This window comes from Bombus huntii, chromosome 2 (genome assembly GCF_024542735.1).
Source record: "Bombus huntii isolate Logan2020A chromosome 2, iyBomHunt1.1, whole genome shotgun sequence".
NCBI lineage: Eukaryota > Metazoa > Arthropoda > Insecta > Hymenoptera > Apidae > Bombus > Bombus huntii.
Window position 1 is genome coordinate 1068887 of NC_066239.1, and position 12276 is coordinate 1081162.

At 34.6% G+C, this 12276-nt stretch overlaps 1 protein-coding gene and 1 long non-coding RNA gene across 4 annotated transcripts in view; one reads left to right on the top strand and one right to left on the bottom strand.

Annotated features, from left to right (window-relative positions):
• LOC126875553 (uncharacterized) overlaps positions 1-12276 on the top strand; it is an 87785-nt gene that overhangs the window by 44736 nt on the left and 30773 nt on the right. For all 3 annotated transcript variants that reach the window (XM_050638516.1, XM_050638505.1, XM_050638510.1), the window contains one exon: positions 10938-11063. In XM_050638516.1, coding sequence (XP_050494473.1) covers positions 10938-11063 — 126 coding nt within the window. The remainder of the gene's footprint in view (positions 1-10937; positions 11064-12276) is intronic.
• Positions 1-12276, bottom strand: part of LOC126875755 (uncharacterized) — a 39600-nt gene that overhangs the window by 4679 nt on the left and 22645 nt on the right. The gene's annotated exons all lie outside the window — the stretch shown is intronic.

A 12276-nucleotide genomic window follows, 5' to 3' on the forward strand; every position in this document is an offset into this window, starting at 1 on the left:
TGGCTTACATATTTCTAGTTTTCACTCATTCCTTTACAGGTGCTGGAGCATTCACCACAATACAAGACTCGTACCGTACTCCCTTCTCAAAACATATATCCCCTTCTTTCAATATTCCGCAAGAATTCTAGAAGGCCAAAAAGATAATCATCGCAAAATACAGTTTCCTGTGTTCGAATCTCTTTTCTAATTTTCTAACATCATCCATTCGAAACGAATTCTTTCAATGTCCTACGAGATTTTCTCAGAGTAAAGAGTCAAGCGTTGCGAAATGCGACCACTTTTCATTCAAATGATTATAATATTCTGCAAGAATTTCCAAAGGTCAGATCATCGAGCATGGTAAAACTTAATTTTCTCTTCTATAATAATTCGTCGCTATGTTTCGCTAGAAACGGAACATTCTTTGGATGTTTGAGATGTTTACCAAAATAAAAAGCGCAAAATTCACGAAAAACCCCTGTTGCTTTGAACACCTGTTCTAATTCACCACCGTTTTATGGTTACCATTCGAAACAAACTCGCTAGGGGTTGCAGGAAACAGTAGTCGAGAGAAATGGTTTGATTTAAGGGGATTTCGTCTAAAGGAACCTGCACGTTCACGATTCTGATTACAAGGTGACAGTTTGCCGGAATTTCTCCCATGGGATATAAAGGGTTGGTTGGTTGAGATGGCAGGGACAAATGTGAACTTACCGTGGAAATGGAGACGAATTCATTAATGAAGTTATGCCCGGCTCATTATGTGATGCACGAAGCGGTTAGTTCCGGCCGAGTTAATTCACAAAAATTAAAAATTCGAGGAGGTAATTTATCGGGAAATTTCATCGAGTTTAACAACGCACTTTGAATTAAATTTTTGGTCTGGTGTTTCGTAAATCGTGGATGCAACGATGATTAAGTTTTCATTCATGCTATTGTGGTGTTTCGTTGCGCAGCTGTTGTTGACAACTTCGAGAACGGTGCGATTTCTTACTTTAAATTGTTGGAAAATTATGGAAGAGTTCTTCTTTTATCGCATAAGTAACGGAAATTCTTCTTTTCTTAATAAGGAAATTTATCGAGATTTGTGTCGTCACTGAAAATATTATTTTACACGTGAGAATATACGCTTCTTTTTAAATATTTGCCGCTCTTATTTTATTTTATTTACGTTTTTATTGGGTTCGATAAATTTTTAGACAATTTTTTAAATTTAGGAATACCTTTTTTTATTACGAACGAGATGCGAATTGTTTTCGGAATCTAGTCATATGGATTTATTTCTAAGTTACGTACGTTTTTTATGTCCTTTCATTTCCAATATTTTCCAGTCAATAGTTTTACAATTTACAACAATAATTCGTTGCTCGTCGGTATTTTTGAGACTCGTGATTTAAAATATTTCTGTTAATTGGGTTTTATCAAGATAGAATCAAGAAATAATCAGTTTCGAAGAAATATTGTATAAAGTATGAATGATATTTGTCAAACGTAATACCAATTAATTATGATAATATGAATGTAGTACCAATGATTATTAATATCTGATATTAAGAGAAAAAGTTGACTTTCTTATTAACGAATAAATTCAATTATTGAAAAATAATTCATTCTGGGAACATCAAATTACTAAAGAATACTTGGAATTTTTTATCGAAGTGAATTTCAATGAAACGAATTTAATTCCTTTTATTATCTTAATTGAAATACTTTCAAACATAATGAACGTTCATTATTGTTAAATTGACTAATTAGTTCATAATAAACCTTTAATTATCTTCGAATTAAACGTATTCGTGTTTCTACGTTTTATTATCTCTGAGTGCAGTAACATCAACTTTCAGTGATACGTATGAATATGAAATAAAAATTTGGTATGTGTAATTGAAGAAAACGTTTGGAAAATATTGTTTAAACAAACATCTTTGAACAGTCCTTGCACAAAGATATTGCAATTCCAAACTAATAAATCATTCTAATACCAAACTGATCTTGTGAAAAGCGATCACAGAAATCTTATTTTCTGTCTAAGAAGGATTCCAAAGCTAAAAACACGCTGAAAGGATCTGTAGATAGGATTTGAACTGATTGACGACCAGTAAAGCCTTCGTAGTAAAGGATCACAGAGGAAAAGATTTAATTTCTGAAACGTGACCTACATTTCTTTTCTGTATGATTCCACTACTACATTGGAATATAAAGTATAGTATGCTAGACTACGGATATTTATGCAAATTCATATTTTTATGGAAGTAATTAAAAAAATGGAACGTAGGAAATTGTTTTACGTACTAAATATTATAACGAGTACTATATTGCGGATATCTTATATATTTTTGCATATTACATGCATTCTGTGCATTTTTGCACCTTCAAATTTCCCATAAATTATAAAATTTTACATTCATAACTAAAAGCTGAACAAGACGCTAGTATACATGAAAAATTTAAAACCTACATGTTTGATACCATTGAAAATACGAGATCAGTAGTCTCGTTATACGTACATACATATGTATATTCCCAAGAAAAAAGTAAATAGAAATCGCATTAAACGCTTTTACTCTTTTACCATCATTCGCTATTACCATTTTCCCGGTTTAATTTATTCTTCGGTATTAGATTGATACAGTGATAAGAAATCAATATGTACGATGAAAAGATAACTAGATAATTTCGTAAATTTCTTTCATAAAAATATGAAATTTTTGTACACACAAAGTTACGACTTTTGAAAAGCAACGGAGAACAGATCTAAAAACAACGGAAGACTAAGGAATCGTTCGACTTTTAACTGCAATTTTGGTTTACGCAAACTTCTCTATTTAGGAACTTTCATCAACGAAGATTAACTTGGAAAACTGTTTCGCGAATGAATAAAAATGGAAAACAATAGCGCGCGCAGAAGCGAAAGGAGGTCTCTTTTTCTTTAGTTCCGTAGAGTTTCTGGCGGAATACGCGGAGGGCATCGTAAAAGTCTTTCAATGCGGTCGCAAGAAATTCTGAATTAGTTTCGTTCGAGTCTTTTAACACGAGCTTTCTTATGGCGAAGGGATAGCTCATTTTTTGGTACCTGTGTCGAGTGTCCGTTCGTTTTTCGACGAGGCAAGGATAAAGAGACGCGATGTACTTTAGGAAAGCTAACGCTTTCATTCCCTTGCCTTCATCTCAGTGCAAAGATTTCACGCGTTTTTTCTTTTCTATCGCTACTGAATCCGTTTCACATTACGTCCGCTTTTTACTAGCGATATTTGAACCGCGTTTCTACCACTGTGCGCTCTCTCCTTTTCTCCTAATAATTTTGCGAATCAGGGAATTTTTCGTCGTATTTTCTTACCGGTTAAGGCACTGTTCCGATTTATGTTTATTTTATAATTGACAATAGAGTTATACAAGGCGCGACCGAATTGCATGTACAAACGATTTGATTCCTTGCGAAAAAGTATGGAGAAAATATAGAATAAAATATTTTTCATATGACGCTTCATTTTTGAGAAAACTGAATTTGATTATTTTGTTGAGCATATCATTATTCTTATTATCATTCTTATATCATTCACTATTTTCTCAGGAAAAAGTATATCTAGATTTTTTTCCAGATCTTTGGTCAACTCAGTTTCTTGCACTGTTTCTTCAGTTATTGTGCCAATTCTTCCGTAATGGTCCTACAAAAACTGAGTCGTACGTGAAAGTTTAGCCGAGTATTATTCATATTTTCCTCGGTCCGGACGAACTTCTAACAAGATCCTCCGCGAACTCTCTGCGATTCTACTAAGTTTTTACGATGGCCCCGTTGCACTAGATGTGAGGAAAATTGTAATTTCTCTTTATTGTCTCGGTATTTTCATTACGCTTCAGCGAAATAGCCTGAACATCGGAAAATTCGTTAACTACCCTCTCAGGATTTCCATCATTATCGTATTTTCATTCTTCTGTCTCTTTTTTTTTCTAGTTTTCGTTGTAGTTCATCTGGACGTGACGTTTCCCTGGCCAAGTTTCACCGACGTCGTTATAAGTTCAGAAAATTGTTAGAAGAGTAACATTCCATAAAAAATTTACTCTCGTGGCCAAAGTACCCTTTTCACTTTTGTGGAACACAGCGTTCGTTTTTATAAGTGTCTCATTACCGGTTAACTTTGTGCACTTTTCACGAGAGTTTGTTTCCCTTTCGTGCACGTATATGTGCAGCGCTTTTTCTTCATTTTGAATCGTAGCAAAGCAGATAGGGGACGCGTACAAACATTTTGACTGCTCGTGTCTATCGTTATTTATATGGTTATTTACATTTCTTCTTATGGTTATTTAAATTTCTCTCTTCGCGTTTAGAAGCACGTCAAACGGTAATTTTGTCTAGAAAGTGATTGGTATGGAATTAATGAGGACGACCACTGAGAAATGTTTTTGTTGGAAATTCATTTCATTTTCTTTGCTTTCAGTCAGGATTGCGTGTCAAGTAAAGTAGAAAATTTATATGTACATATTTATGAAAACGAGATATACAAAGTGTCCCATGATTTAACAATCGAATTTTGTTATACAGGGTGGTTGGTAATTGGTGGTACAAGCGGAAAGGGGGTGATTCTATGCGAAAAAAGAAGTGTCGAAAATATGGAATAAAAATTTTTTTTATTTTTTTTTTAAATTTTCCATCGAGACAACGATCTACAATGAGATCCCTTATAACGTACTTCACGCGTACCGAGCGAAAATTTAAAGTCGATTTTCTCGAAAACAAAGCCTCAAATGAAAAATTTTTATTCTATATTTTCTATTCTATATATTCTATATTTTCTATTATTCTATATTTTGAGGTTGACCATCTTGGTCATCAGCTGTAAAACACGTGTCCGTTGTAGCAACACTGAAGACCAGAGTTTTCTTATACCAGAGTATAAGGACAACTTGATGAACATAATGCGTCAACAACTAGTAAATACTCGGCGGGTTCGCTAGCTACGCTCGTAAAGGGCGTATGCGGTAGTAAGATGTCGCGAGTTCGAGACCACTCCTGGGCAAGCCAAGGTGGAAAACCAAATATCATCTTAGAAGTATATACAACGGGCAAGTGGGGCCCCCCCCTTGCCTATAATGTTGTAGTGCTTTCTATGAGTGTTTGGGAAGTACCCCCGGAGAACGGTTTCACTCGTTGCTGATGACTACACCTAGGCCCGCCCGTGGGGTTTTAGCCGATAAAAATCCGCCGGATTTCCCCACGTAAAAAAAGGGGTTTTTTTTCTTTTTTTTTTTAATTTTTCCATCGAGACAACGATCTACAGTGAGATCCGTTATAACGAGACGTGATAAAGTGCACGCGTACCGAGCGAAAATTTAAAGTCGATTTTCTCGAAAACAAAGCCTCAAACGAAAAATATTTATTCTATATTTTCGACTTCTTTTTTCGCCTAGAATCACCCCCTTTCCGCTTGTACCACCAGTAACCAACCACCCTGTATAATTTTCTGGAAAAAAATATTTAAGAAGCACGATATGTACGTGTTAAAGTATTATTATACTTACAATGGATTAACCGCGCTATTAAATGAGATCGGAAACGCAAACCATCACGGAAGTTAGCTAAATTTCAGAAATTACACGTACTCATTAAAATTCAGATGTGAACGAATGCAAGGATAACAAGGGAGGTTGTGAACATAAATGCGTGAACACGCCGGGATCCTTTCGTTGTGAGTGTCCGAAAGGGATGAAACTAGACGAAGACAGGTTCACATGCAAGGGTGAGTTATTTGCACCTGGATATACATCCTCCGTGAAAGAAAAATATCGTTCTGTCTCTCTCTGCCCTTCTCTTTGAAAAAGCAACAAGTGTAAACATTGCGAAAAAGCCTACGCTGTTTCATCCATGACTATAGCTGGAATTTCGATCGTGTTTCCTATTTGCTTAGAAATGTTATCAATTCGTTTCTTTTTTAATGTTTTGCTTAATTTAAATTGTTTCATTTGTTTTTATTTTAGTATCCTTTGTATCGGATAATTCATTTCGAATGTTCTTTTATGTCACTATGTTCTTAAAATTTACGTTTTAAGAATTTATGTAATTGAAAGTACTACGCAAAAACTGGTGTAAATAATATTTTAATGAATATTGTATTACAATTTTCTGATAGTTCGATAGAATTTATTAGAATAGATAACGTAAAGTAATATGCAAGAAAAATTGGACGAAGGTGTTTACATGATGGAAATTTCAAAATTAATTAACTAAATACAAATTGTCACAAATAAAAAATGTATTTACACCACTTTTCATTTTCTCGAACGTAATTAACCAAAACAAGAATGTCGTATACTCCTTCAATATCCGCGTCAATTCAATTCAAACTCAAGCAAAATATAAAAAGATCGTGAAAGTAAGGCAAGTGACTGTAATGGCAAGTAAATCTCGATTCTATCACATGTTGAATGAGAAGAACAAGGAAGGTCAAAAGTTTGGAAACGTATTAGGAACAACATTGGAAAAATTGTGACGATTTTAAGAGGCAATGAGTGATTATGAGCATTTGAATGTACCTTGTCCTCTTTCATTATGTAATTTTTATATTCAATATTCTGTTACGTTAAATATTTTTATTGTTATTTTATTTTTATGTTTATATATTATTTAATATACAGGGTGGTTGGTTACTGGTGGTACAAGCGGAAAGGGGGTGATTCTAGGCGAAAAAAGAAGTCGAAAATATAGAATAAATATTTTTCGTTTGAGGCTTTGTTTTCGAGAAAATCGACTTTGAATATTCGCTCGGTACGCGTGCACTTTATCACGTCTCGTTATAACGGATCTCACTGTAGATCGTTGTCTGGATAGAAAAATTTAAAAAAGAAAAAGAAAATTAAAAAAAAAATTTTTTTCTATATCTTCGACTTCTTTTTTCGCGTAGAATCACCCCCTTTCCGCTTGTACCACCAGTTACCAACCACTCTGTATGTATTCTACAAATTTAACTAAGAAAACAATATTATATAAAGCATACGCAGGCTCACAAAAGTGTTCGAACACTTGTAGCTTATGATAATTTTATGAACATATTCTGCACGTTATAGGAAACGTTTTTAAATTTCATTGACACTGTTACGAGATTCGACTATCGAGATGATATTGATAAAGTTTGCGATCAATTCGAAAATATACATGTAGTCGTACGATTATATATATTCGATTATGTTGATTAGTTATCGAGCTTAGTTTCTTTTTTCATTTTCTTATTTTATTTTTTTTTTTTTTTGTTTTACGATAAGACCGTTATTGTATGTGACGGACGGTTTGTTGAAATTTATGTTTTAAATTTTCCAGTTGCTGAATTATGTAAATGAATTGTACAGTCCAATTGATTGAACGTATCAGAATATGCTCACGATTCGGTAACTAGTCGAATATATTTGTCATCTATAAATATGATGAGTTGTGCATTCACCATGCAACAACAAACGGAATTTTATATTTGTCCAAACAGCGAGTCACAGCATAACGTAATTAGTACTCTGCAATTAAATGAAGCATTATACCTGCAAATATGTCGCGGAATATTTGATAAACTGAAACATAAATCACAGTAAAAAAATTACTGCGAACGAAAAACAAACAGGAGTGCGGTGCGTGTTTTTCTCTATGAATAATCTAGTTCTCTGGAAAAGAAAGTGTTCTTCTAGTTAAAATTGAAATAAATGTATTTGGATATCTGTAATTTATAATTATGAATTGTAATGGAATATGAAAATATAAACAATGAATTTGATTATATTATGTAAACAATACTATATATTATTATATTATACATTATTATTTTCATACCTTTAGTTGCAAAATATTGATTTTATTGAACTACATTTCTTTTTATTAAACTCTAATTTCGTAAGAATAACTAAGTAATTCAAACATAATTTACATATGTAAATGTGTTTGTTACGCATGTATCGTGTGTTACTAATATCGTTGCTAATTGTTTCAATAAGCTTGCGATAACTTATCGTGTGGTAACGTAACATATTCCTATTATTGACAGCTAATACAACATGCTGTTAATTAATATACTAGTAACTACCAACAATGAAACAATGAAAACAATGAGTTGAGAACAAAGCTAACAGAGAAAAGATGAAAGCGTTGAAAAGTAGATTTTAATTTGAAGACAGAAACTATTACAGGAAGAAAATGATCTGTGCACAATTCCGATGAAATTTAAAACCGTATAAAATTTTTGTATTTCGTATATACACAGGTGTCATTGTGTACATGACACTCTGCATTTTGACTTTTAGATTAGTTGGTGGATAATAGCCTCTAGTGACTAATGGTCGTTCACCATCAATGTCGAAAGCACGTGTGCCAAATCAGAGAGTTTCAAGCTTAATGCTACTTACTATATAATTTTCTGTGCCTTTTGTGACTGTAATATAAATGAACAATGCATGTAGGTGTGTAATTTCAAATTATTTATTCGCTCATTTTTGTTCGAGGTGTTGCATTCGAAAGATCTGAATCAGAGTATATAAGGTTTCAATGATATTGACGATGAGGTAAGTTAAACTTACAAAAGATACTGTTACAATTTTATTTTATTACACCCTGACATTAGGTTTTGTATAAAAACGTATATTGTTACGCCGATTCTATAGTCGTGAGTGGACTGTAAATATTTATGCAAATTCATACTTTTATGAATATCATTAAAAAAGATGGAAGTGTTTAATACGATTTTAAACATGATATATTTCGGTTTTATCGATATATAAAAATAACACACGAAAATATATAAAAATGTAATATATAAAATTTGAACGTTTTAAAGTAGTTCTATAGTTATGAGACGAAGTGCAAAAATGAAATATGAAATGAAATATGCAGAAACTGTATGAGATATTCTTATCGTTAGACAATATCGAGCAATGGAGTTATGTAATAGCGATTTTCGTTCTCCAATACATTTTCTTCCGTCAACTGCTATATGGCTGTGTTGGATCGATGTCTACCATATGCGCACACGGGTCTCATGAAGTAGTATAAAAAGCTGTCTAGCTCAGCCGAGAGTTCTCAGATTTGCCTCCAAGTTCCACAATGAATAACGCATAACGTGAAGCGTTACAAATTGTTTCAGACTTGACTAGAAAACTGCATTGAATTTTCTTACGACGAAGATTAATTATAGCTCGCTATTTTTGCGCCTTGATATGTACACGTACATGCTTATCTCTGTGAAAGAAACGAGCCAGTTAAAATTTACGTGGCTTCAAAGAAGACAGATACAAGGTGCTGAAAACATTTGAATCTTGGAAAGTTAATAAATCTTGCATCCTTTTAAAACAAATGTATCCATTTTTTAATTACAGTTTAGTTATTACCAAAACTGTCTGTGAATATATGCCTCACAACTTTTAAAAGCAACGGAATTATCACTTTTTAAAATGATTTATGTACTTCATTTTATACTACGTCATTTATTAATTATAATAATGTGAGAGAGATAACAATATGTTAGTTTCAAAAGACAATATCTCACATGCACCGATCTAACGAATCTAACTCCTCATTTCTTGCACCAAATTCATATTTCTAATATTAAACTAAATCCTCTCATATATTCTTTTCACATTCAAGAGATATCAGCTCGCAGCAAGAATGCGCACAGCCAACAATAGAAATCCTATGGGACAAAATCACGGGGTATTGTATCGATTCGCCACAGAGTTATCCGAGGATCCGGATAAGGTAGACGAGAAGGGACGTTTCATTGCTTGTTCATTTTGTCGGCGCGTCATTATCACGCGGATAGTTCTTGTAGTATAGCATATCGCGACCGTAGGTCGTGAAAGGGACGGAAGTCGAGCACTCTTGGCGGTCATTGAAAGCGCTCGAGGCAATCGCAATCTGGCCGACCCTTGTACGTCTATTTCGGTCAATTTAACGCCACCGGGTGGACAATTGACCGGCCGGTCGGTGGTTGACTAGCGAAAGAATGCAGACACGTTCACGAGGAGTGGTTGTATGCGAATGAAAGGGGCCTTCCGTCGTTTTCCCTCGACTACCCAGACGATGAAAGGTCAGACACGTTATCAAGCGCGAGTACACTCGCGTGGTGAAACTTGAACTTTGCGGAATGTCGATCGATACCAGTCGGTACCACGATAGGGAGGAAACGCTTGTTACTGCTAGAATAACGCAGGCCAATGTGGTATTCCATATCGTCAGAAATTTCTCTTTCAATTTTACAAACGATATAGTGACTGCTCTTCCGTTACGCGTTTATGGAATTAGATTTCTTAAGTTAAGATATCAGACCGGTCGTAAAGAGTCGGAAGTTTTTGATAGAATTTGCTATCATAACCAACGATTATTTCTAAATTCATTTGTTATATCGATACTTGTCAAGGTACACTATCTTCTATTATTCCATTATCCTTTATATTACCCTATTTGCAATTTTGATTTAGTTAGTTGGTATCAACTTATAAGCTTCTCTATTGTATTTTTACTAAATAATAAATGCAAACTTCAAAATACCATATAAATACAAAAAATCAATAATTTTTAGTAACTTAAAAATGTACTTTTCGATTTTACTAAACGCTTACGATAATCACAAACAGTGGTATCTCACCACCTCGATTAAAATATTCTCAGGCAATGCACACATCAGTAAACTAACGATTAATTACTATCTAGTTGAAACAAATGGCTTCCAGTCAATAACACGTCACCGTGTATAATATGATCCATCGTATAAACTCAGGCCTTCTATGTGCGTTTATTGCAGCGCATCTGTAAACTGAGCACGCCACAGTCGGTTTTGAAAATTTTAAATCGTGATCGTGAGCAGATGGAAAAAGAAATGGTATTCCATTCGCGTACTCTCCGAGCGTTTAGTTTCGCCCTTGTGTTGTAGCTCGTGTTCTGTTGCTTCTCATGCATAAAATGTAAAATAATTCTGCATTTGTTTGTGTAGATATCAATGAATGTACGGTCGACAATGGTGGATGCATGGAAGTTTGCGAGAACACAGACGGAAGCTTCTTCTGCGCTTGCGACGGGGACGAGAAAGCTCTGTCGTCGGATGGCAAATCCTGCGTGGGTAAGTTTCTTGTCTTATATTGAGCGTTTCATAACTGTCGCTTGATTAAGCATTTTGTAAAAACGTTTATCATTAATCGTCTCTGTATACAAAAATTAATTTTGCGTGCGCACAGGAAGCAAGTATAACGATATTTTTTTAAATATGACACATGGACTGTGGATGTTTAATCTTTAATACATAAAATAAGGATAATATATGAAATGGAGGATATCGTATCTCTAAAACACTATGAACAACGCTCTTATTATATTAAGAAGAGCGTTGCAATTATAAATCGAAATGTTATCGTGTATTATCAATTACCATTAAAATTGAAATTATATATATGTGTCGGAGATGAAAGAACATCGGGATTTCCCGTCTGAAATGTTGGGAAAAACTCCAATACCCTAGTCCTGACTTTTACTATAGCTACGCTGAAGTAATAAAAATAAGAAATAGTTTTAATGTTCCAATCTGGCTTTATGACGATGGGTTCGGGCTCGAAGTGACATAGCGGGTCACTGGACGTAGCCACGGTCAGGGACGTGTACCTGACACAGGTAGGGAATGATTATATGGCTCTCCTTAAAAACAAAGATTGACCCGAGAAGTGGGGACAGGAATATATAAGGGCAGTTTCATTTGGATTACGAATTAGTTAGTTAGTTAGTCGTTGGGCGAATTGCTGATTGAGTTATCGAGAGAGTTATCCGAATCGTGTATTACGTTGGCACTTGTCATCCCGTGGACCGTGGATTAGTTATCGAACCTGAATTCGTTGTCACCTGACTCCGACATATGTAAATGTTATTTATAATTACGACGCGTAACATATGTACAGATTTTTCACATCGCTAATATATATTTCGTTCATGCCCAAAATTTTCATGTCCAAGTATCTTTTGTCAAAAGATGATGCATCTATTAATCAAGAAACGTCCCTTCTATCATTGCTTACCATGTTCTGCTCCATCGACCAACAGTTTTGTAGCAGCTTGTACACGGCTCGTCCCTTGAAACGTTCCCTTTTCTTTGGAGAGAAGTTTCGGATCTTCTCCTTTTCATTCGACTCCTTGTCCCATCCTCTAGGATCATACATCATTCGCGCGTCTGGGAAACGCAATATGTTCCAGTGACACGGGGGAAATTTCTTGGCTGCGTCGTAATAATGCTATCGTGGACACGCGCGCGAACGTTTCTGCGACAAGCAACGTTTTTGCGATTAATA